This window comes from Scyliorhinus canicula, chromosome 3 (genome assembly GCF_902713615.1).
Source record: "Scyliorhinus canicula chromosome 3, sScyCan1.1, whole genome shotgun sequence".
NCBI lineage: Eukaryota > Metazoa > Chordata > Chondrichthyes > Carcharhiniformes > Scyliorhinidae > Scyliorhinus > Scyliorhinus canicula.
Window position 1 is genome coordinate 204,557,884 of NC_052148.1, and position 26,420 is coordinate 204,584,303.

The window sequence follows — 26,420 nt, forward strand, 5'->3', positions numbered from 1 at the left end:
AAATTCTGGCCAAGCTCTTGGCGGCTAGGATTGAGGACTGTGTGCCAGATATCATTATGGCAGATCAAACCGGGTTCGTCAAGGGCAGGCAGCTGGTGGCCAACCTAAGAAGGCTGATGAATGTGATCATGATGCTCCCGGAGAGTAAAGAGGTAGAGGTAGTTGTGGAAATGGATGCTGAGAAGGCTTTCGACCGGGTTGAGTGGGACTACCTATGGGAGGTGCTGGAATGTTTTGGGTTCGGGGAGGTCTTTATCGACTGGGTCAGACTGTTGTACCAGGCTCTGGAGGCGAGTGTGAGGATGAACAGGATGACATCTGACTATTTCAGACTGTACTGTGGGACAAGGCAGGGGTGCCCCCTTTCCCCACTGCTGTTTGCATTAGCAATAGAGCCACTGGCAATTTCCCTCAGCGCTTCTAGGGCCTGGAAGGGGCTGGTACGGGACGGGGTGGGGGGGGGGTGGTGCGTTGGACTGGGGCAGTCTGCACAAGTTGAACTTGTCTCGGTTGGCGGAGCAAATGAGGGCTGAGTTCCAGAGGTAGGATGTGCTCTCACTGACACTAGCGGGGAGAGTGCAGACGGTTAAAATGACGATCCTCCGAGATTCCTGTTCGTTTTCCCGTGTCTCCCCATTTTCATTCCGCGGTCTTTTTTCAAGATGGTCAATAAAATGATTATGGGATTTGTGTAGGCGGGAAAGTCCTCGCGGTGAAGAGGGTGATGCTCGAGAGGAACCGAGGGGAAGGGGGGCTGGCGCTGCCAAACTTCAGTAATTACTACTGAGCGGCCAACATAGCTATGATAAAGAAGTGGATGGTGGGTGCGGGGTCGGTTTGGGGACGTATGGAGCCCGCTTCGTGCAGGGGGACCAGCCTGGCAGCCCTGGTTACAGTGCCACTGCCGCTCCCGCCAGCACGGTGCTCCACCAACCCTATAGTGGTGGCGACTTTGCGGATCTGGGGCCAATGGAGAAGGCACTTGGGGAGAGTGGGAGCATCGGTTTGGTCCCCAATTTGAGGCAATCACCGGTTTACCCCGGGGAATATGGATGGTGGGTTCCAAGCATGGTGGAGGGCAGTGATTGAGAGGATGGGGGTTCTGTTCTTGGAAGGGAGCTTCCCAAACACGAGGGCGTTAGAGGAGAAATTTGGGCTGGCGAGAGGGAATGAGTTCAGGTACTTGCAGGTGCGGGACTTTCTACGCAAACAGATTCCGTCCTTCCCATGCCTGCCACTCAGGGGGATCCAGGACAGGATAGTGTCCAGTGGATGGTTGGGGAAGGGGAGGGTCTCAGATATATGTAAAGAATTTATTGGAGCGGAGGTGTCACTGACCGAGGAGCTGAAGCTTAAGTGGGAAGAGGAGCTCGGAGGTGAGATAGAAGAGGGCTTATGAGTGAAGGCGTTGAGCAGGGTAAACGTGACTGCAACATGCGCCAAGCTCAGCCTGATTCAATTTAAGGTCGTCCACCGGGCCCACGTGACAGTGGCCCGGTGGAGTAAATTTTTTAGGATTGGAAGACAGGTGCGCCAGATGTTCAGGAAGACCAGTGAACCATGTCCACATGTTTTGTGCATGTCCAAAACTCAGGGGGTACTGGCAGGGATTCGCGGACGTTATGTCCCAGGTACTGAAAACAGGGGTGGTGATGAGTCCAGGGGTGGCTATTTTTGGGGTTTCGGAGGACCCGGGAATCCAGGAGGAGAGAGAGGCTGACGTTTTGGCCTTTGCTTCCCTGGTAGCCAGGCAACGAATTCTGTTGGCATGGAGGGACTCAAAGCCCCCGAAGTCGGAGGCCTGGCTATCAGATATGGCGAGCTTTCTCGGTCTGGAGAAGATTAAGTTTGCTCTGAGAGGGTCACTCTATGGGTTCGCCCGGAGGTGGCAACCATTTATCGACTTCTTCGCGGAGAATTAATCGTCCAGGGATGGGGGGGGGGGGAATGGTTAGGGTAACGTATGTTAGGGGGGTAGTTAGGCTGGTCCATGTGGGAAGGGAGCTGGGTTTCTTGCACTATAATTACATTTTTTGCACACAGTTTTTTATTATTGTTGTTTATTGTTCCCAAATGTCTTAATAAAATTGTTTATCAAAAAAAAAATTATGCTGGCTGTCTTTCTGAGGCAGCGGGAATTATAGATAGAGACAATGGACGGGAAGCTCGTTCGCGTGATGGATTGGGCTACATTCACAACCTTTTGTAATTTCCTGTGGTCTTGGGTAGAGCAGGATCCATACCAAGCTGTGATACAACCAGAAAGAATGACAATCTCCTTCGTTTTGTTGAGATTGAGGGAGAGATTATTGTTGTCGCACCAGTTCACTAGATTCTCTATACTGGGCGGGATTCTCCCATCGGGTGGCTAAGTGCCGGCGCCGGAGTAAAAACGGGAGTGTTTTACTCCGGCGTCGGCACCCGTTCCGGGACCCCATTCTGCGACCTACAGGGGGCTAGGATGTCGCTGGAGTGGCCTACGCCACTTCAGCTGCCAATCCCGGCCTGAACCCAGCCGGCGGCTGGGCCGGCACCAACTAGTGCATGCACAGTGGCCTTCCCCGCGCCGGCCCCGACTTCAAATGGCGCAGGGCTACAGGAGCCGGCGCGAAGGAAAGGAGGCTGGGGGGAGCAGAGATGCCGGCCCGCCGATTGGTGGGCCCTGATCGCGGGCCAGGCCACTACGGAGGCTGCCCCCAGACCCTTCAAGACCGAAGTCCCGCCGGCTCAGAGGATGTTAGAACAGGGAGAACGTACAGACTCCACACAGACAGTGACCCAAGCCAGAATCGAACCTGGGACCCTGGAGCTGTGAAGCAACAGTGCTAACCACTGTGCTTCCATGCCGCCTTAATGCCTCTTAATATCCCTTAATACCTTTGCTGAACAAAAAATGTATTAATCTCGGATTTAAAATTAACCACGGATTTCGGATTTAGCACCAATTGCCATATATGGAAGAGAGTTCCAAACCACGACCACCCTTTGTGTGTAGAAATTCTCCCTAACAACTCTCCTGAATGGCCCTAGTTTTTATACTATGCCCGATAGCTCTAGACTCTCCAACCAGTGGAAACACCTCATCTTATAGACTTTGATCAGATCACCCATCTAAATTCTGGAGAAATCAGGATTAATTTGTATAATCTCTCCTCATAACGTAACCCCTGAAGTCCAGGTATCATTCTTGTAAACCTACATTGCAATCCCTCTAAAATATCCTTCCTAAAGTCTGTTCACAGTTCTGCAAGTGGAGTCCAACCAGAGTTTTGTAAAGCTGCAGCATAACCCCTGTATCCTTACACTCCAGCCCTCTAGATATAAAGGGCAGCATTCCATATGCCTTCTTGATTACTTCCCGTACTTCTTCATGGCATTTTAAAGGTTTAAGCACCCGATCCCCAGGTCCCTTTGGCCATCCACTGACGTTAGCTTCATACCATTGTTACCACACCCTCGGGTAGTGGCACAGTCAATTCCAGCCCTATTTGGCCTGGACTACCAACACAGGTGAAGTAACCAATAATTCTTATAAAAATGCCCAAAGTCTTTGGCCCTTGGCTGCCCAATAATGACAGTCACTAGGTTTATAAACATAAACCTTATTATTTGTTTTATGAATAAATTCAACGTTGAGCCCCGAGGGCTGCAATGTGCCCAGTCAGAAGATGAGACGCTACTCCTCCAGTTTGCGCCGATCTTTCCTGGAGCATTGCAGCAGGACAAGGACAGACATATGGCCATGAGAACAAGGGGGTGAGTTAAAATAGCAAGCATTCACTTCCTCTTTTTCTCAGCAGAATGTACTTAGCTCCTTTTGATGTGGTGAGGAGCTGTCAATCATAACAAAACCCCTGGGCTGGATTCTCCAATCCCGCGGCAGAGTGTCCACGTCGTCACAAATGCCATCGCGGTTTACGAAGGTGTGAAAGGGCTACTCCCACGTCTATTGGCCAGCATGGCGCTGGAGCAGTTCGCTCCGCTCCAGCTTCAGATCCCAGTGCGAACTGTGCGCCGCGGGATCCGTGCATGGTCAGTTGCGCTAGTGCCAATAAGGACATGTGCAGTGGTGCCGGTACCAATGCGCACATGTGCAGTGGCCTCCTTCAATGCGCCAGCCCCGACCCAACATGGTGCAGGGCGACAAGGGCCGGTGCGTAGGAAAGGAGGCCCCCAGTCACACCGGCGGCCCGCAGATCGGTGGGTCTCGAACGTGAGCCAGGCCACATCGGAGGCCCCGCCCCAGGGTCAAACACCCCCTTCTGCCCCCACAGGTCACCACTGGACCCTTACACACCGAGGTCCCGCTGGCCCAGATCAGGTTAGAACGGCGCCGGTGGGACTTGGCTCTTTTCCTACGGCCGCTCGGCCCATCCGGGCCAGAGAATCTGCGGGCCGGCCGCGTAGACGATCAGCCCGCTCCAACGACGCCGGCGCCGATTCTCTGCACTGCGGAGAATCACGTGCCAGCGGCTGGGCGGCGGGGCCTATTTACGTGGATTCTCCTGTCCAGTGCAGGGCTGGGAGAATCCCGCCTCCTAAGTAGCTGTGTCTGGACCATTACTGGCTGGTGCAATGTATTGCTGTGTGAAATTGAATTGAATATTTGCATTTCAAAGGATGTCAAGGAAATTGAAGCCTTTGTAGTGTACTTGGCTTTCGAGGAAGCCTCTGACACTTGTAACAGCTACTGCTTTAAAGAATTTTGTCTGAGGCAGCCGATGTTGGGGAAGGGTAAATGAAAATCAATGCTTTTTCACTCTATTGCCTGGACTGCTTTTCAGCTTTCAGGCAGGACTGACTGATGGGGCTTTTGTTGGAGATTCTGATGAGGGGTCTGATGGGGGACTGGTGGGGTCATGGGGAGCTCGGGTCGCCTTCATACGTGCATGCTCTGGGGGTTGACTCTTGGTGGGGGGTAAGGATGCCCCTACCTGTCAGCAAAGGGGAGGGCAGGATTTGCATTGTGCGGGGAGGGGTGGGGGGGGCTTGGCACAAGACCTCAGTATCGGGCCACGAGTTCAAAATGGTAACCTGATACCGCGAATTCGATGTAATCCGGCGGACCATTCCCTATGCATAAATTAGCATGGAGAAGGAAAGAGGTTTTCATACTGGTCCTGGCTCCTAGCATCAGCAGAGACCAATCACGGTTCTCCGCTAGCGGGAGCACTTAGGTTCCAGAATGGAAAATCCAGGCCATAGTATCTCCTCCTATTGACTGATCTTGCAATGAATAAATATTTTCAGAAAGAGCCGGCTTGGCCATGGCCTGAGAGTCGAGTCGCCCCTGCAACAGCCCCATTGAAGATCTAAGACTGCAGGTGAGCTGGTGGTGGCTCACTGGCTGCTGCTGTTGCTATCTGGCCTGCCCTCTGCTCTTACGCTGACCAGTCTGATTGCCACCCTTTCACTCTTATCCCTGGCCTGCAGTCGAGCCTCTCTGCTCCCTGAAAACCATAGCGCCGGCGCTTGCCTGGCCTTCACACTTCCCAACTGCTCACCTCTTGGCTCTCGCTCGGGTGGCCGGGCCTTGGGCCTCAATGACCACTTGTGCTCCTGGCTGGCTGCCTGGTTGCTGGCTATCTGACCTGGCCTCTGTTCTCTCAGCCTAGCAGATCCAGTTGCCACCAAGCCTTCTTGCTCTCAGCCCGGGCATTTGGCTCTAGTCGAGTTGCCCACTGGCCATTGCTCCCCAAAAACCATGATGCCGGCGCTTGCCAGGCCTTCTGACTGCTCACCTCACTGCTTTTGCTCAGGTGGCCATGCCTCAAGCCTTGACTACCATGGGTGTGCTCTTGGCTGGATGCTGCTGGGTTGACCACCCTCCCTCCTCAGCCCTGTCTGGAGGTCGAGAGTCGCCCCGTTGCTTCCCTCAAAGACCATTGGCCAGCACCTAGACCTCATCTCACCAAAGGCTTTGCAGCCTCACACCCCGATGTTAGGTTGGCAGCTCACTTTTGCCTAAGGCTGTCCGCTGGGTTGAATTTCAGAAACCTGGCTAATGCTTCACTCAACGTCTCCTCAAGATACTGAAGCAGTCCACATCCAAATGTAACTAGATCTGGATGGTATCCAAGCTTGGTCTCACAAATGGCAAGTAACATTTGCATCACAAAAGTACCAGGCAATAACCATCTCCAACAACAGTGAATCAAACCATCGCCCCTTGACATTCAAAGCCATCACTGAAACCCCACCATCTACATATTGGGGTTTCCATTGACCAGAAACTGAACTGGATGAGCCATATGAATACCGTGACAACAAGAAAAGGTCAAAGCGAGATCCTGTTAGATGACCACTGAGCCACCATGTTCACATGTCTGCACTGGCACTGTGAGCTAGTTTTGCATGAGACACATTATCCGATTGCAAGTTTCATTAACTTCACATCAACCATATCTACACTGTTCTGCACCACCTAAATTTGTATTCACTTCATTCAGAATACATTTAATTGATAGACACAACTTCCTTTTTGCAAATGTGTGATGACACCTGCCAAATAATTAATTTATTCATAGATGCTTAACCAGCTTGCCCTTGACAACTAATTTTAAGATTCTATCAAATACCAATGCAAAACCAATTGGTCAATAGTTCTCTTGGTCCACAGTTAAGTACTGACATTAAATTTATATAAATGGAATCTTGAAATATTTGTAGATTCTGATGGAATATCCTTTAGTTTCCTAAGAACGCATCAATACCAAATTCACACCAGTAGATTCCCACATTCAACTCTACTCTGAGGTTCCGTTCTCCCATGTCCTCTATGAGGCTCCACTTTCCCTTCACCTTCACGTCCTCTATGTAAGGAATACTCCAATGCTCCCACATCTCCCCACCTGAACAGAATATGGATTTCCAGTGCCTTAACCAATTTGTGTTCCTCTCTCAACCACGTTTCCACTGTATGTTCATGACTGGAATTTTCTTCATTATTTTACTTCATCCCTAACATAGTGAGTCAGCAACAGAATGAGTGGGGGAAAATCAGACAGCAAAACTTACCCAACCTCAATTTTCCCCTGGTAGATCACTGGGACTGCCCCATGCATGCAAAAAGGGGTTATTGTTCATTCCCCCCCTCACCCACCATCTGTAAAATTCAAGCGATATTTTGGTGGGGCAATGGAAGAGGACACCTGACATTTTAAGAGGCCCAAAGATCAATTGTGCCTTATCTAGCTCAGGCCACAAATCCCTTCCACACCAAAGGTGCAAGGCCTTATAATGACAGTGCCTGGGCCTTGAGGTGTCAAGCTTCACAGTGCTGGAGCTGCAGGGTAGTAATGTGATGTTCTTGTAGTGATAACACCAGGACCTCACAGTGTAGGTGCCGTACACTGGATGTTCTCACAGCGGAGGTATCTCATAGTGTCATAGAGTCATACAGCACAGAAAAGACCCTTCACCCCATTGCATCTGTGCTGGTCAAAAACAACCCACTTAACTGTTCTAATCCCATTTTCCAGCACTTGTCCCAAATCCTTGTATGCCTTTGGATCACAAGTGCACATCTAAATACTTCTTAAATGTTATGACGGTCCCTCCTCCACCACGCTTTCAGGGAGCGAATTCCAGACTCTACCACCCTCTGGGTGAAAATGTTTTTCCTCGCATCCTCTCTGAACCTCCTTCCCCTTACCTTAAATCTATGGCTCCTAGTCATTGATAACCCCGCCAAGGGGAAAAGATTCTTCCTTGTAATTTCATACATCTCAATCATGTACCGCTCAATCTCCTCCGCTCCAAGGAAGACAGTCCAAGTATATCCAATCTCTCTTCATAGCTGAAACTCTCCAACCCATGCAATTTCCCAGTAAATCTCCTCTTCATCTTTTCCGGGCTATCATATCATTGGGCAGCACGGTAGCCTTGTGGATAGCACAATTGCTTCACAGCTCCAGGGTCCCAGGTTCGATTCCAGCTTGGGTCACTGTCTATGTGGAGTCTGCACATCCTCCCCGTGTGTGCGTGGGTTTCCTCCGGGTGCTCCGGTTTCCTCCCACAGTCCAAAGATGTGCATGTTAGGTGGATTGCCCATGCTAAATTGCCCTTAGTGTCCAAAATTGCCCTTAGTGTTGGGTGGGGTTACTGGGTTATGGGGATAAAGTGGAGGTGTTGACCTTGGGTAGGGTGCTCTTTCCAAGAGCCGGTGCAGACTCGATGGGCCGAATGGCCTCCTTCTGCACTGCAAATTCTATGATATCCCTCCTATAAAGTGGATTCCAAGACTGCACACAATACTCTAGCTGTGGCCTAACCAACGTTTTATGCAGTTCCAGCATATCTTTCCTGATCTTAAACTCTATGCCGCGGCTAAATAAGGAAAGTGTACTATATGCCTTCTTAACCACTGTACCCACCTGCTCTACTAATTTAAGGGACCAGTGTACATGCGTACCAAGGTTCTTCTGATCCTCGGTGCTTCCCAGGGTCCTGCCGTTTATCATGTATTCCCGTGCCTCGTCATGATGTGGAGTTACCGGTGTTGGACTGGGGTGAGCACAGTTAGAAGTCTTACAACACCAGGTTAAAGTCCAACAGGTTTGTTTCAAACACTAGCTTTCGGAGCACTGCTCCTTCACCTGAGGAAAGAGCAGTGCTCCGAAAGCTAGTGTTTCAAACAAACCTGTTGGACTTTAACCTGGTGTTGTAAGACTTCCTACTGCCCTTGCCTAGTGATGGTGCCTCTGGGCGCAAGTGCCTTGATATTGGGTGTGTTTAATGGTAGTAGTGCCCCAGGGTCATAGTGCTTCAGAGTGGAGGTGCTCCACTATGGAGGTGCCTCATGGTGGAGATACCTCTGGGTGGAGGAGCTTCATGGAGGAGATATCTCTGGGTGGAGGAGCTTCACGGAGGAGATACCTCAGGGTGGAGGAGCCTCACGGTGGAGATACCTCAGGGTGGAGGAGCCTCACGGTGGAGATACCTCAGGTTGGAGGAGTCTCACGGTGGAGATACCTCAGGGTGGAGATACCTCATGGTGGAGAAGCCTCACGGTGGTAGCACCTCACAGTGGGTACCTCAGGGTAGATTTGCCTCACTGTAGAGGTGCCTGATGGTGGAGATGCCACACGATAGTCGTGCCTCACAGTGGTTGTGCCTCACGCTGGTGGGGTGCCTCACGGCAAGGATACTTCAGGGTGAAGGTGGGTCTGGGATCTAGTGCTTCCTAATGTTGAGATCAGTAGAGATTGTCTCTTTATCCTGCCTGTCTGATTCTTGCCTTGAATTAAAATTGGGCTTTTCTTTTGAAGCAGATGGCAAAACTAAGTAGTTGAGAAAAATCATAACTTTATTGATCAAGATACCCAACGAAAGTATAAAGCTGCCAGAAGTGGAGGTGAAACAAATAGTCAAGATAAATGGAAATGATTCCAGGTCTTGGTGTTTCCCATGTGTGCAATCTCTCCTGTAAGGAAAAGTTGCCACTGCTAGGCATCTGAATTTAAAATAACTCGTACCATAATTCATGCCATGCAGACATATAACAACAGACTTGTTGGCAAACAAAAAGAGTTAAGATAGGAATTTACATGGGTCTCAGTCAGTTTAATATCAGCATTGAGCAAATTCACTTTTGCTTTGAGCATTATACAAATTCAAAGCATTCGCAACATAATAAACTGGAAGCCAAATGGTGTCACTGCTATGACGACATCATAGCAGTGTGTCATCACTGATGATTTTATTTGAAGCTATGCATCGCCTCTATTTACTTGAAACTGCCCTGCTGCTATTGCGTTGTATCTATCAAATGGTATGATTTTCATTGAAACCTCTTTAAGGGAGTACCAGCGATTTTTCCATGTTGCCCAGATAATACCATCATTAAATCCACTTGTAGTGTCTCTTGATGTGTATTCTCCACCTGAAACAAAGGCAAACAGATTTCAAGAATCATTCTGAATCATGGCTTTGGGAACACCAGGAAAGCATCTGCCTCAGTAAAGAGCACAAAGTCTTGTTTGTGTGCCTTTTCCAATTTCACCTCTGAAAGTGCACATCATTTATATGAACAGTCATTAATCAATCCAAAAGGAATTCAGGAGGAACTTCTTTACTCAGAGAGTAAAACCACCACCTGAAGTCAACTAGCATAGGCATTGTCGTGCTTGTCCCTTGAAGGGCAACACAGCAGATGAAGGTCATCTGGGTTGGGGGACCAGTTGGGACTGAGAATGTGTAATCACCCCAAGGGACTGGAGTCCTCTCTTAAGCAGAAGACATATAGAAGACATTTAAGCACTGGGGCAGCTGTGAGACTGCTGGCCTCTGAACAGTGTTTCTTATAAATAAATATCTTTTGTGTTTCCAAAGAAGTCTGTGAGCATTACAGGTATATTTCAATGGAAGCTGGATAAGTAAATGAAGGAGAAAGGAACATACGAAGATGCTGACAGAGTTCAGTGAAGCAGGTGGGACAAACCATGGAACATAAACTCCAGCACAGATCCATTGAGCGAAATGGTGTATTTCTGTGCTGTAAATTCTAATTAGTATTGTGTAATTATGAGGTGAGTATCATACTCACTCGGACAAATAACTCACACTTGGATACTTGAGCATCTTATTTGAGTACTCATTCTTCAGGTCTGAGCCATACTGTGAACATTGGCAGTACTTTCAATGGGATATGGGAGTGGCGTAGAGAGAGGTTGAATCACAGTTGAGCCCAACCATCCCTTCACCTACTGGCCTCATAAAGACATGATCCACTAGATAACCATCAGTGGTGGAAATGTGGCCTGGTTATTCTCCTTCCAAACCCAGTTCTGGCATGCGTATCTGCCACAGCTGAGGTCAGTTAACTTGGCCAGGTGAGGAACTGAATGTGAAAAGTTCCCATTTTGAACAATTTCAGAAGTAGGAAATTAGGGTAACTTAAAGTAGGAAGTTAAAGTAGTGAAATAAATCCTAATATTTTTCACATCCTTTCACAGGCGTGGCACGATAGCACAGCGGTTAGCACTGCTGCTTCACAGCTCCAGGGTCCCAGGTTTGATTCTCGGCTTGAGTCACTGACCGTGCGGAGTCTGCACGTTTTCCCCGTGTCAGCGTGGGTTTCCTCTGGGTGCTCCGGTTTCCTCCCACAAGCACCGGAAGATGTGCTGTTAGGTAATCTGGACATTCTGAATTTTCCCTCTGTGTACCCGAACAGGCGCCGGAGTGTGGCGACCAGGGGCTTTTCACAGTAACTCCATTGCAGTGTGAACGTAAGCCTACTTGTGACTTTAAAGATTATTATTATTACATCCATTTCACATCCTCCCTGTGAGACTCCCTGAATTGCTGGGGATGATTTTCAACAGCCATCTCGCGCTCTGTTTTGCATTTCAAAAACACAGCTGGTATTTGAAAATTTGGCGCAGCTCTTTCGTTGACCCATTGACCTCCAATGCCAATTTCAGATGGACCTTGAACGAGCTGAGTAGCTCGTCCATCTCCTTTCAGCAGGATGCTGCTTAAATGTGCAAAATACAGATGAAGACCCTGATTGTAATTTCCAGTTATAAACTGGCATTACTTGCACAATGTACTCGGGTGTGGAGCCATCCCATCAGCACTGAAAGCTGTCGAGAAAATAACCAAGGAAACTGTTTATTTCAATTTCTGTGAGGGTGTTTGGCCTGTGTCCACACACAAGCTTCAGCCTACTGCAGGATCGCCTCACCCCACCACACTCTTGAATCGCCACTCTGCCCAGTCTTGACCAAACGACTCCCGTGCCCTGAACCCCCATGCTAGCCACAACACCAAGCCGCAGACGTGTGCCTATTTGTGTACTTGTGCCAATAGTTGTGCTTTACGCTTCCCCACAGCTGCCATTCTCATGTTGCCATTAACTTTCCAAGACACATATGATGGAATATGTCTTCCTGCTGATATTTCCTTCTCGGAGGTCATGCTGGAGTATCATGAGGACATTCATCTAATGGCCTATCTGCGAACCAGAACAGTGCTCAAGCATTCAGTACAACTAGCTTTAATGTGAAAGTAAAATCCTGTGGATGTTGGAATTCTGAAAAAAGAACAAGAAGTGGTGGAAAGGCTCAGCAGATCAGGCAGCATCTGCAGAAATATAATCTTCTACATAAAACCCATCTGATTGCAAGAGGAAGAGATAATGATAGAAACAAGACATAACGGTTTTGAGTAAGTCCCACATCAAGGGCAGTATTTTCCACACCGCCGCCCTACCCCCAGACACTGGTGCTTGGTAGATTGTTTATTTATCTTTTCCTTCACGCTTGAATGCATCACCACTACCCTGCTTTACTGCTAACCACAATGTTTATGTACATTCTTGCTATAATTAGTGGATTAAACAGCTGGCTTGTAAAGCAGAACAATGCCAGCAGCGCGGTTTCAATTCCCGTACCAGCCTCCCCGAATAGGCGCCGGAATGTGGCGACTAGGGGCTTTTCACAGTAACTTCATTTTTTGGGGGCTGGTTTAGCACAGTGGGCTAAACAGCTGGCTTGTGATGCAGAACACGACCAGCCGCGTGGGTTCAATTCCCGTTCCAGCCTCCCCGAACTGGCGCCGGAAGTGGCGACTAGGGGCTTTACACAATAACTTCATTGAAGCTTACTTGTGACAATAAGCGATTGTTATTATTATAATTGACAACTCCTCACCACATCAAAAGCTGCTAAATGGCTTCACCCATGTGTCAGAACTGATCTAAAGTTTCCTGGGTAACTATTCTGCGTAGTAAGTCAGAACTATCCTAAGCCTCTGACTTTAAATCGGAGTTTCAGAGGGTTCCAGATGCAGGGGAATTACTCATTGGAAATTGAAACTTCCCAAACTATCTTCCGTGGTATTTCTGGGGAATAACCATCTGAAGGGAAAATCTGGGACAATATATTATTAAGCCACTGCAGTTTCTTGCCAGAACAGTGGCAATGGTACAACATTTTGTATCTTCAGCGAACAATCAATGATCCAATTAATTCTGTTTTTCTTTTCACAGATACTGCCCAGCCTGATGAATACACCCAGCACCTCCAGCCTTCATTTCAGATTTCCAGCATCTGCAGAATTTGCTTTTGCATTTTATCATATAGCTGCGTGTATTTCTGGAAACCTGGCCGTGGTAACATTTCCTTTACAGTGAATTGTTGTTCGCTCAGTTTCTTGAGACGTGTCTACGAACATCATTTACAAGACTCTTATTGGTGACAAGATTTACCTTTGTGATATTTGCCATTGAGATTTGCTGCGTAGCATCTGTTCATCCACCAGCCAACTTGATCTTGTGCAGCACAGTTTTCTTCGTATTTATCATTATCAGAGTCTGGTGTGCTAAACTGGGCATAGTTTTGTGAAGTATAGAGTTTATCACTGGGATGGTCTCCAAAGTCAAAGCCGCCCAAGGAGTCTCCAGCATCTCCATTTAAGTACATTCCGTAACTCAAGCGATATTTGTCCACCTCACTTGACACTTGAAAATTCACATATTGAGCATATCTGAAGGGAAAGAAACATTATTAAACATTGACTCGATACAAAAATGATCAAATATCTGTTTGTGTTTGGTGCAGCGATGAACTAAAAGGTCAAGTGTGTCTTCAAAAAAAAAGTTTTAGTATATCATTTGAAAAGTGAATGTGAAGTTGAAACAATCTACTCCTGATGATCCAATTATTTTTGTGTTTTAGAAAAATGAATTTTCCAGCAAAAGGGAATTCGGAGAGCGAGCTGTTGGCCGCGTCCTGCCCGAACTGGGGTGTGACATGGCCCATAGATCGCGGGAGAGGCCACCTCTGGGATTCCCGACGGCCGTTTCACTCACACGGCATCGCGATCTGGGTCCCACCTACAGTGGGCAGGACCCGGTCTCGCTCAGCTAAGTGAGTTTAAGAACCCACTTAACCATGGATATCATGGCCACCCGGCATCTACCGGCCTCACTGAGGAGACCCCAGCCCGGCACTCTTCAGTAATGGTCATCACAAATAGGGATCAGGAACAATGGTAGCTGGGGGCAGTCGGAGGCCCCCGGGTGGTCAGGTGGTTCCACCCAGGCACCTTGGCACTGCCAGCCTGGCACCTTAGCAATGCCACCCAGATGCCAACAGACACAGTCAGGGTGCCCATGTGGCATTGTCAGGCTGGCTGGGGCACTGCCAAGGTGCTAGACTGACATTCTGATCACATGCCAGGATTGGGCCTGAGAGTGCCCTGCCTGTGTGAGGTCGGGTGCAGGGGGGGCTCGATGACCCCCTTATAGGTGAGTCGCAGTATTGGGGGGGGGGGGGGGGGGGGGGGGGGGGATGATCCGTTCATTGGAGCTCCTCAGTGCAGGAAATTATGACGAGTGCTGCCGAAAGGGGTTTCCCACCGGGGCACTAAAAAAACCAGATTGCTGTGAGAAAGCAGGATCATTCCCAGCGCTACAAGTGCCAGGAACGACCCCCCCCCCCCCAATCCCCCCCAGAACTGACTTTTTTTTTTGTCACATCAAACCCTCAGTGTTCAAAAATAATCATATTATTAGATAAATAAGTGCCTTTGAATTAAGAGGAGGTGATTGTGGAGGCAATGCTGTGCCATTTCTGGTGACATATTTGGAAGCAAGGAGGGCATGTAACCAGGCAGGACGGTGATGTGCAAACACTCCACCATCTTCCTGCCTCTGCCAAAATTACATTTCCGTCAGGAAGGTCTGTGGTTGGACTTCCCAATGCCAGCCTTCGGTTGAGGCCATTAAGTGGGCAATTAATGACCATGTAAGGACCTCATTCTGCCCTGTCTGCTGTGTATCCAACTGCTGGCTGGAATATCGTCACTCGGGGAGCATGACAAGCAAACCTGTGTGGGCTGCATGTGGACTCTGCCTAGTGTTGGGGGTGGGGATAGTACATCCAACATGGTACATAGAACATACAGTGCAGAAGGAGGCCATTCAGCCCATCAAATCTGCACTGCCCCACTTAAGCCCTCACTTAAGCCCTCACTTCCACCCTATCCCCGTAACCCAATAACCCCTCAATAAACAACATCAGCTCAAGATACTTTTCTCTCCACCGTGGGACTAGGCAGGGATGTCCTATGTCCCCCCTGCTGTTTGCACTCGCGATTCAGCTGTTGGCCATCGCATTAAGAAGTTCGGGGGTATGGAAAGGGATAGTGCCCGGGGGGGGGGGGGGGGGGGGGGGGGGGGGGGTACGGGACGCGGGGGGGGGAACGTGGCGGGATAGAGCATAGGGTGTCCTTGTATGCGTGTCGGAACCGAGTATATCAATAGGGGGAATATTGGAACTGCTTCGGGTGTTTGGGTCTTTCTCGGGGTACAAATTAAATCTGGACAAGAGTGAGTATTTTGTGGTGTCTCGGCAGGGGTGGGGGGGCTGCCATTCCGTAGGGCAGGGATTCACTTTAGAAACCTGGGGGTGCAGGTTGGCCGGGAGTGGGGAAGGTGGGGGGGCTCCGCAGGTACAGTATTTCTAGTTTGGTTGAGAGAGTGAAAGCTGATCTGGCAAGGTGGGATGGTCTCCCTCTGTCACTGGCGGATCAGGTACAGGCGGTTAAAATGAACGTGTTGCAGGGCAGCACGGTGGTGCAGTAGAAAGCACTGCTGCCTCATGGCTCCGAGGTCCCAGGTTCGATTCCGGCTCTGGATTGCTCTGGAATGTGGATTTGCACATTCTTCCCATGTTTGCATGGGTTTCGCCCCCACAACCCAAAAGATGTGCAGAGTAGGTGGATTGGCCATGCTAAATTGGCCCTTAATTGGAAATAAAATTAATTGGGTACGCTAAATTTATAAGATAAAAATGAACATATTGCCGCAATTCTGTTTATTTTCCTATGCCTGCCGATTTTTCTGCCAAAGGCATTTTTCAGAGAGATTATTACCTCGTTCATATGGGAGGGAAGGTGGCCAGAGTTAGAAAGGTGCTGCTACAGAGGGGAAGGCAGGCAGGGCGATTGGGTCTTCTAAATCTGATGTACTACTCCTGGCCGGTGAATGTGGAGAAGGTGCGGAGCTGGGTCAGAGGGGTTGATTCCCAGTGGGTCAGAATGGAGGAGAGTTTGTGCAGGGAGTCGGGATTGAAAGCACTAGCAACAGCGCCGCTCCCGATGGCCCTGGGGAAATACTCAGGGAGTCTGGTAATAATAGCTTCATTGAGAATTTGGAGGCAGTTTCGCCAATTCTTCGGGTTGAGGGCAGGGTCAAGGGAAATGCCAATTCGGGGAACCACAGATTTGAGCCCGGGAAGTGGGATGGAAATTTTCGGAAATCGAAGGAGAAGGGGATTAAGACGCTAAAAGATTGGTTTCTTAGGGGTTGGTTTGCAGGATTGAAGGAGCTAGAAGCAAAGTATGGGCTGGAGCAGGGGGAAATATTTAGATACATGCAGATTCAAGATTTTGCCAGAAAGGAGATAAGAACTTCCCGGAGGTGCCAGCCTCCACATTGCTGGAGGAGGTGCTGACGACAGTGGGACTGGAGAAGGGGGTAGTGTTGGCGCTTTACGAAGCTATTTTGGAAGAGGAGAAGGCACCAGTGGAAGGGATCAAAGCAATGTGGGAGGAAGAGTTGGGAGAGGGTATGGGGGAGGGGTTCTGATGTGAGGTGCACCGGAGAATGAATGACTCCACCTTGTGTGCGAGGTTGGGGCTGATACAGCTGAAGGTGATATACAGAGAACGCCTCACAAGGGCGAGGATGAGCCGATTCTTTGAAGGGGTAGAAGATGTGTGTGAATGTTGTGGGGGGGGGGGGGGGGGGGGGGGGGGGGGTCGCTAATCACATTCATATGTTTTGGTCCTGTCCAAAGCTGGAGGATTTCTGGAAGGAGGTTTTTAGGGTAATCTCTAAAGTGGTGCGCGTGAAACTGGACCTGACCCTTGGGAGCCATATTCAGGGTGTCGGACCAGCCTGGGTTGGAAATGGGTTGTGGTTTTAACACCTGCAGGAGAGAGACACCCACAGTTATCTGGAAGCAGATGTTGTAGCCTTCGCCTCGTTGAACGCCTGAAGGCGGTTCCTGATGGGATGGAGAGCAGCCTGTCCAGCCTGTGCCCTGGCGTGGCGGGGGGGCCTGTTGGAATTCTTGACTCTTGAGAAGGTTAAGTTTGAACTGAGGGGAAGGATGGAGGGGTTCTACAATACATTGTGCACTTTCAAGAACTGGATAAAGTCGAACATTAGTTGGGGGGGGGGGTTGGGAGAGTTGGGGGGAGGGGCCTGTGTGTGTTAATGGTGACTATGGGTGATTCCTGATTCCTTTTTGTCATTTGTTTATGTGAACATGCGGGCTAATGTTTGGGGGTTTGGTGGGAGGATGGGATCATTGTTATTGGTATGGGGATTGACATTATATTTGTTATTGATTATTGTTTATTGTTGATGGGTGCAAATTTGGGAGAAAATGTGAAAAAGGAGGAGAATAAAAGTATTTTTTTAAAAAAGACAGGAGTGTGATGGAATACTCCCCACTAGCCATTCCAATAATGCTCAAGAAACTCAATCCCATCCAGAACAAAGCAATCTGCTTGATGGGCACCCCATCTACCATCTTGAACATTCACTCCCTTCATCACTGATACACAGTGGCAGCAGTGTGTACCATCTACACGATGCACTGCAGCAACTCACCAAGGGTCCTTCGACAGTACTTTCCAAACCCATAACCTTTACCACCTAGATGGACAACAGCAGCAGATACAGGGGAACACTGCCACTTGTGTAAGTTGTAGCAAACTCATCAAAGGACCAAAAATGAACTGGACACGTTGGAAAAGGACATTCCATTTTTAAAGGACAGATTGCTGTACAAACCATGTCTGCAGGCAAGCGACTGAATATGCATTTTTCAAGACAAGCAGGCATGAGTCATGAAACGGCCCAATCTCATTCAAAGAGGGGCAGTTGAAATGCAAATCACTTGTTGCCCTGGCCAGACAGAACCACAATACCTTAACGGAATAACAATTAAAGTTGTCTCGAGCGACCATTGTCAAGAGACCAGCAGAAACCAGAGACATTGTAAGCTTTTGTAAGGGCACTGATTGAAATCAAATTACAATATGACATCTTTTGGTTAGGAACTTAAACACTTCCATCCTGTCAACAATCAGAAAGGCTTCCTTTGTCCTGGAACTCACCTGTGCGAGGGTCAGTGTTTGACACATTCAGGGTTTTGCCCTTAAAATGACAAGTCTGAGGAACTGTTTTTGGACTCTACTCTCCTGCCTGACACACGCTTCGCCTTGCTGAAGACAGACCATGAGAACTGGAAGAACAATAGCCGCAAGGACCGGCCAGCTTGGAAGAAGATCTAAAGAAATCTGTGCTAACGTTTTTTTAACTATCCTGTCCCTGGAGCGGTGAGTATATTCCTCCAGCTCACAGAAAACTCCCAATTAGTATAGATTGTTAAGGTTTGGGGTGGATGAGTGAATATATCTGTGTATCTGTGTTTGCGGGCGCTAAAGTAAATCTGTGTAAACTCTAAGAATTTTCGATGTGCCTTTAGTCTCTTGTTTTACACATATAATTTCATAATCGGTGTTTGTGTCTGTGGGTTAATCTGAGTTGCAGAAGACTTAATTTCTCTTGAAAACTCAATTATTTTAAAACTACCATTATTGTGGTGTCACTTTCCTTTCACTGTCCGCTCTGGTCAAGTTACATTAATTGTGAGGACATAATCCTGTAGCCAAGAACCAGAAAAGGGAATCTGAGCGCTTCAAACACGCTAGTTAGGAAGAGACAGTGGTCCCTCTTTCTCTCTCTCTCTTGTGAAGTTGCACTAGTGGGGCACTTCCGGGTGACATTTCACCATCACAGGAGAGAGACTCACACAGGTGTAGGTGGCAGTCAAGGTAACTGGTGTGGCATAAGGACAACCTCACTGGTTAGGTGTAAACAGTGAGACTTGCCCCCTCTCTCTTGTGAAGCTGTCCCAGTGCGACACTTCCGGGTTGTGGTTTTAACACTTGCAGGAGAGAGACACCCACAGTTATCTGTGACCCGCCCATACCAGCCTGTTGTGGAGCAAAGGAAACCCTTCTCGTTACACTTACAAGTTCCCTTCCAAACAACACTCAAACTTCTCATCGTTCCTTCACTGTCACTGGGTTAAAATCCTGGAATTCCCTCCCTAATAGCACTGTGGGTGTACCTACTGTGGGCTGCACGGTAGCACAAGTGGATAGCACTGTGGCTTCACAGGGCCAGGGTCCCAGATTTGATTCCCCGCTGGGTCACTGTCTGTGCGGAGTCTGCACGTTCTCCCCGTGTCTGCGTGGGTTTCCTCCAGGTGCTCCGGTTTCCTCCCACAGTCCAAAGATGTGCATGTTAGGTGGATTGGCCATGCTAAATTGCCCTTAGTGACCAAAAAGGTTAGGAGGGGTTATTGGGTTATGGGTATAGGGTGGAAGTGAGGGTTTAAGTGGGGCGGTGAAGACTCTATGGGCTGAATGGCCTCCTTCTGCACAGTATGTTCTATGCTCTACACCACATGGACTGCAGCAGTTCAAGAAGGCAGCTCACCACCACCTTCTCAAGGGCATTTAGGGCTGGAAAATAAATGCTGGCCGAGCCAGCGATGCCCACATTCTGTGAAAGAATAAAAAAGACTGCAAGATAAAATTTGCATTGGCCTGAATTATTAATGTGGCCGGACTGCCATCAGTTTTGAGTGGCGGTGAGGTGCTTGCCAGAGGGAAGAAGAGAAAGCCAGAGCAGGGATGACCTAATGTCACTTGCATGAGGTGTTAGCAGGAGTAATAGCCTGGACTGGGATTTTTCACCATGGGAGGAGCAGGAAAATTTGGGCGGCAGCCAAAAGTCTGTCAACTTTGTTGTGGGATTGGAAAATCCCAACTCATGGTTTCAGCAAAAGACCTGACAGACCTACTGACTGCCCTTTGGTTTTAAGAATGAAAAGAATCCTGGCCCCTGCGGTGCATCTTCCGACCGTGAAGCCGGCTCATCATTGGCCACTGGATGGGATCTGGCAGTCCCGCCAAGGTCTATGACACTTTGTGTGGCTCGCCCGTCTAACCGCCAAGGCTCCCATGTTGGGGGGTTGCGTTCGGCGCAACTGAAAGATCCTGCCCCGGGTGAGGGGGGGTGGTGGGCGAAGATGAGAATGACAACAACCTCAGCAAAAGTCAATGAAATAAAATTAAATAGCAGTTTCTATAAATATGAAAAGATGTTCTAAAAATACAAATATTTGGCATTGCAAACAACTGTTATTTTTACAACCACAAATGTCTAGGAAGCTATTTTCTCAATTCTTATAAATGGTACCACATATATTTTATTGTTTACTAGGATAAATCAATGATTACCTATGGTTGCCTTCCCAGTCCTTCAGGTCTATTTGGATTAAATTGTTTTTCATAGACCGTGTAGTTAGTAAATGCATTTTCTCATTACCAAGCCAGAACTCAGTGGTATCACCAGGTGACAAATATCCAAACCCTTCCTTGTATGGAATCCAGTTTCGGTTGAAGTCCACGCTGCCATCGAGTCGCTGAAAGAAATGAGTGAGGCATTGCGTGATGGCACCATTGATCTCATTTACTAAGGGCGCGATTCTCCCGAGTCACGAAGACTCGGGAAGCTGGCGTCAAAAACGGGCGGGTTTAACGCCAGCCTCCGCCCCCCCCCCGACCGGGAACCGATTCAGCTCCCCGGTCGGGGCTAGTATCGCGCGGCCGTGAACTCCGGCATCGCGGGCTTAACAAATTTCGTTAAGCCCGCTAGCCAGAGTTAGCGACGGCTGACGCGTCAGATGACGTCAGCCGCACTTGCGCGGATTGGACGACTCCAACCCGCGTATGCACGGATGACGTCATCACGCATATGCGTGAAACCCGCGCATGCGCGGGCCGGTATGCCCCTCAGCCGCCCCGCGAATGGATACAGCGGGGCGGCGAAGGGAGAAAGAGTGCGCGGGGTAAGTACCCGCTGCCCGCGATCGGTGCCCACCGATCGTGGGCCCATGGCCCACGCCCGTGGTACTGCCGTGCCAATCGGTGCCATGGTTCCCCAGATCGGGACTTTACGGCCGTTTTTACGAACGGTCAGACCAGGTGTGTTTGCCGTTCGTAAAAACGGTCGTAAAGGCCTTGGAAATCGGCCCATCTGCCAGGGGTGAATAGCTGCTCGCCGTAAAAAAACGTCGGGTAGCGATTCGTGTCGGGAGGCGGGCGTGGGGGGGGGGGGGGAGAGAGAATAGCGGGAGGGCGTCGGACCAGCGTGTCCGTAAAAATTTACGCCGCCCGCTATTCTCCGCCCCGTCGTGAGTGCGGAGAATCGCGCCCTCAACATTTGCTTGTCAATAGCATAATTATCATGTAACATACCCTTTGGAGCAGTGTCCAGCCTCGTCCATTTGACTCTATCTCACAATACACCAAGAATTGCCGTCGAGCTCCCAATGGCTTGACGTAGTACAAGCCGCTTTTTGTAGCACCGTTGTCAGCAATACTTTGACAGTCTGAATAGGAACAGATTACAGTTCAGAGATTGCTTATTATCCAACTACAATTACTGTTACTTCTTACCGCACAACTCTTTTTAAAATTATGCAATAATCATTAACAAAACTTTAATAAACAACATCCACTTGTCTTTACCATAGTAAATCAAGGTGCTTCAGAAAGGACTTGAGACCGTGCCACATATCAGCACAAAGAGGTAGATTGAGGAGTCTTTTTAAAGAAGAAATTGAAATAGAAGTTAGAGACTTTAGTGAGCGAATTCTAAGGCCTCCACAGAGGAAAGGAAATAAATGTTGCCATAGTTCCATAGGCTGTTGTCCCCATTAAGAGTGAGTTGCCTGGTGGTGATTTGACCTGAGGGCCACCACATCTCAGGCAGAGGGCAAGGTTGAGAAGTGGTGATCTTCATGAATAACCTTGGCCGGCACAGGAATATGAACCCACGCTGTTGGTGCCACTCTGCGTTATGATCCAGTTGATTAGCCAACTGAGCTAACCAACCTCCCTCCCCCGCCCCCCCCTACAGAGTTAAACACAGCTAACAACAATGGGAAAAGGAAATTCAGAATGTGTAAGAGGCCAGAATTGGAGGGTTGCGGAGTTCTCAGAATGCTACAGGGCCGCAAAAAGCAGAGATAGGAACAGAACAAGGTCATGGAGGGATTTGAACATGGAGATGGGAATTTTGAATTCAAGCCAAGCTGGACCTAAACCTAATGTAAACTGGTGAACAGATGGATGAAGAGTGAAGAGGAGTTGGTGAAAGTTAGGATTTGAGTTACAATAATAAAACATTAAATTATCTGACTGAAGAGGAATGATTTCTGAGGTGATCATTAGTCTCAACAAACATAACCATTTAACAGGGGATGCTAACCTTGACCTGTAATTTCATTTATGTGAACAGTATCTTGACATGGCTTTCTGCATAACCCCTGAAGTTGTTGTCTCATTTCCTTTAAGTCACTGATTTCTTTTTTGTTGTGATTTAGTATGAGCTCCAATTCACTGTTGAAAAATAAAAGAAGGCATGTAGAGGTAACATTTCTGGTGAAAGGCAACACTATCCACAGTAGCAGCAGTATCTCAACGGATGGGCGGCACGGTAGTACAGTGGTTAGCACTGCTGCCGCACAGCGCCAGGGGACCCGTGTTCAATTCCGGCCTCAGGGTACTCTATGTGGAGTTTGCACTTTCCCCCCCGTGTCTGCGTGGGTTTCCTCCGGGTGCTCCAGTTTCCTCCCACGGTCCAAAGATGTGCAGGTTAGATGTATTGGCCATGATAAATTGCTCCTTAATGTCCAAATGTTCAGTGGGTTTACTGGATTACAGGGATAGGGTCGGGTCGGGGTGTGGGAAGGTAGGGACGAGGCCTAGGTAGGGTACTCTTATTAGGGTCAGTGCAGACACGATGGACTGAATGGCCTCCTTCTGCACTGTAGCGATTCTAAATCAAGATCAAAACAGATGATGATTAATAAACACAAGTCAATTAACACCTTTAAAAAGAAAAGGCAGGTTATTGCTCCAGGATTCCAGGTTCACTGGTTAGGAAATTGCAGCCCGTTGAGTACTTAATATTTAACTCATTGCAAGAATTGCACCTCACTAGGATTTCCCAATTAGAGAATCAGCCTCAGGCTCTACTCCTGAATGTAGACAGGGCTAGGTCATAAGGGGAAGGCCTTAATCATCCTAATAATTTTAGTTCTCAATATGAAACACATTCCCATTGTAAAACTAAGAATTGGTTCTGAGAGATCATGTTTAGGATTTGAATTTGTGCACAGATATTAATGAATCGCAATTTCCAAGCATAGAGAGGCCAATTTTTGTTTTGTTTTGGCCCCATTGGTGGTGCGGGTGCAAATTGCTCTCAAGCTGACACTAGTTTTGAAAATAGTTATTTGGCGGCACAAAAGCTTGGCAGTTGACTGTTCCCTGGTGCATTCTCCATGGCAACGCATCTACCAATCTAAGTTAACTTGCCAACAAATCAGCACTCTCTTCTCATGCAGTATAATTTGTCGTTCTCCTTACTATTACTGAACCGGCTCGGTGAGTGAAAAATGAACAGCTTTGACAGCATGGCTGGCATTTTCAGTCAGCGGGGCTGGCTAACCATTGAAATTTCCCTTCACACTGGTGAGGCCGGAAGATCCTGCTGGTGTGAGGGCTGGACAATTACAGCCTGTGTCCCATTTTAGTTTTGAAGTGTTTTTTGTCTGTAGATTATGCTCAAGATCATTTGCACATCACCAAATGTAAAATCTGCCATGAACCAGCACAATCGAAGAGTTCTTTTTAGAATATTCAATTTTGAAAATAAATCTTTAAAAATAGTTTTGGAAAAATCTGAATGGTAAATGGGTGCAGTTTAATTTATTAAAATAAGCATTTTTAATTGAAGTCCATTATCTGAATAACCTGGTAACTGAAAATGATTTTACAAAGTGTAAAGAAGCATTTGCTTGTTGTATATTAGTATACATAATATCCAGCTTCCTTCTTTATAGATCAAAGTATGTTCAACAGCATGACTGCAATAAGCCAATGCTGCATTGTTCCTCAGTTTTTGAAGTGGTCTGGGTATGGTCTGGGTATGGATCATTCTGTAAAAACTCAATTATGGACTGGATTTTGCTGTCGGTGGTGAACAAAAGGCTCCACACTATATTTTCCCAAGTTGAGAGTTGCTGTCAGTGTAAATGGCACAGCACCTTCTACAAGTCACCTGAGACCTGTTTCAATAGGGGGCGTGATTCTCCCAAAAGGGAGCAAGGTCCCCTAGCGAGCGCATTTACTCGCATGTTTCCCGGCGCTCGCAATGCGATTCACGTTGAATGAGGGGCTCAGCAGGGAGCATGCGGCCAAGGCCACACATAGCCCCGTTTTGTACAGTGGGGAGCAGCGCTCACCGGAACTCCCCATGGTAGCATCCCGATCTCCGAGGCCCCCAAAACGATCCCCAACCTCCCCCCACCAGCCCAAATGCAATATGGGAGGGGCCCCTGCACCCCCCCCCCCCCCTCCCTCCCCCCCAACACCCATGCCGGGCAACCCCAGCCCGATCGCACGCAGAAAAAGCCAGTTTGGCACTACGAACCTTGCACCATCCACCTTGCACCACCATATCAGCTACCAGTGCCACTTAGGTCTACATGTACCTCCTTAACAAATTGAATCATTAATGAGCAGCGCAGTGTCTGAACTAGGAAGTGTCAGTAAGCATATTTAACTCAATGTCAACCCAGTTACAGAGAGGAAAACATAAAGAGGGAAAGAAAGATTGGCTTAAACAAGAGCGAAAAGGACGCAGAAAGACAAAGTACAAAAGTTTACATTTTTTTCAGTGTTATTTTTCATTGCCAGACAGGTTATTTAGCAGTAACAAAGATTTGCCATTTCATTGAAAGCACATCGAGACTAGATTAGGCAATCCTTAACTTTATCTGTGGGCTCAGTCCACATATTACAGGATGTCAGGATCTACACACACCGTTAGAAGCAAAGGCAAATGGCGAGCTACCATATTCTCAAAATGTTTGGTGGAACAAGGCATCTTAGACAGTCGCTTCACAATTTTCACATTTAACTGCGTGTGCAAGGACTCTGGAAGCTGCTGGTCAATTTCCATGTACATAATATTGGGTGCTGTTAGCCTCAGCAATATTCGCATCTCGAAACCTGTTCCAACATCGACAGAACCTTTGGGGGAGGCCTAAGCATAACACCGAGAAAATAACCCAGCTTCTCTTCTGAGCGATAGCGCTAAACACGGTGCATTCTCAGCAGATTCTGTTTTTCGTTCACACTTCCAGCTTTCTTCGTGGGGTTTTTTTTTAGCAACGGGTAATTGATCACTTGTCCCTGATCACTTCATTTTCAGATCAATGTAATTTTGTACCTACTTTATTTCCACTTCTCTGCTGTCAGTACTTCTTTCAAATCCCAGAACCTCTCTTTGCATTTCATTAATTGTTTGAATGGGTTGATCTTTAAAACATAAAAATACAGATAAACGCCATTTGCATCCTGGCAGATGAGTCATTCTGGTTGATTTTAAATGAGAAGCTAGCTGTTTTAGCTAGGTTACTGTGCAGATATTACCTGACTGTTGGTCATTTAAGTAACCTTCGGTATGTTTGACATCGACCATCTTTTTATTTGTTGCAACTGTGGTATCTCCAATGCTATTCAAACTTTTTTCAATTTCCCCAAGTTGACTGTCAACCTGTGCTTGATGCCTTCCAAAATACTGAGAGACTCCGCATGTTGTTGGGCAGAATTCTCCCTAAGTTGCCACAACAGAAAGTAAATGGTGTAATATTACATTTCCAGCTAGAAAAGCACATGATTGTAAGGCAGACAGCGCAATGAATTGCTACTTACAAATCTATTGTCTAAGATGCAGCAGGGCATTTCAAATGAAACCTGCAATGAAAGGAAAATATTATCAGATGTTCACAGCAGTCAAATCAAACCTGTCCAAGTGGTTCATTGATGCTCTCGCCCATAGATTCACTTACGGCTTTAACAGATGAAAATGCAAGTAGCAGAACCTGCAGGGAGGGTAAGAATTTCCCCTTTGTTCCCGACATCGTATGAAGGAAAACAGAGATTCCGACTCACTGTGCCAGATGAATGAACTGGCTTCTCTAGAGCAGCTTTATCTTATTGACTCCCCGAGCTGAGATAAGAGTTCCTGATGATTGCTAAAGGCACGTAACCCCAGAACGCACAATAAATCAGGTCATCACCTCTGACTCATTCTTGTTGGAAATAATTCGAAGAACGGAAGTACATATCAAAGATGAACCACTATCTTATTTTTGATTTCCACTTTGTTTAAAATATCATTGGAATACACTAGCCCATTCAAGTCAGCAGTTAAATCAGGATGGTACATATTTTTAATGCAAAATATAAAT

At 47.9% G+C, this 26,420-nt stretch overlaps 1 protein-coding gene across 1 annotated transcript; it reads right to left on the reverse strand.

Annotated features, from left to right (window-relative positions):
• Positions 1-9,289: 9,289 nt before the first annotated feature.
• Positions 9,290-26,203, reverse strand: fgg (fibrinogen gamma chain). The gene is made up of 9 exons (XM_038792043.1): positions 26,019-26,203; positions 25,882-25,923; positions 25,600-25,783; positions 25,401-25,485; positions 22,367-22,497; positions 21,352-21,485; positions 20,332-20,516; positions 13,211-13,488; positions 9,290-9,883 (listed from the first exon to the last, which is right to left on the reverse strand). Exons 1-9 carry the CDS (start codon positions 26,088-26,090, stop codon positions 9,711-9,713), a joined length of 1,284 nt encoding a protein of 427 aa, XP_038647971.1. The 5' UTR covers positions 26,091-26,203; the 3' UTR covers positions 9,290-9,710.
• Between the last annotated feature and the right edge of the window lie 217 nt (positions 26,204-26,420).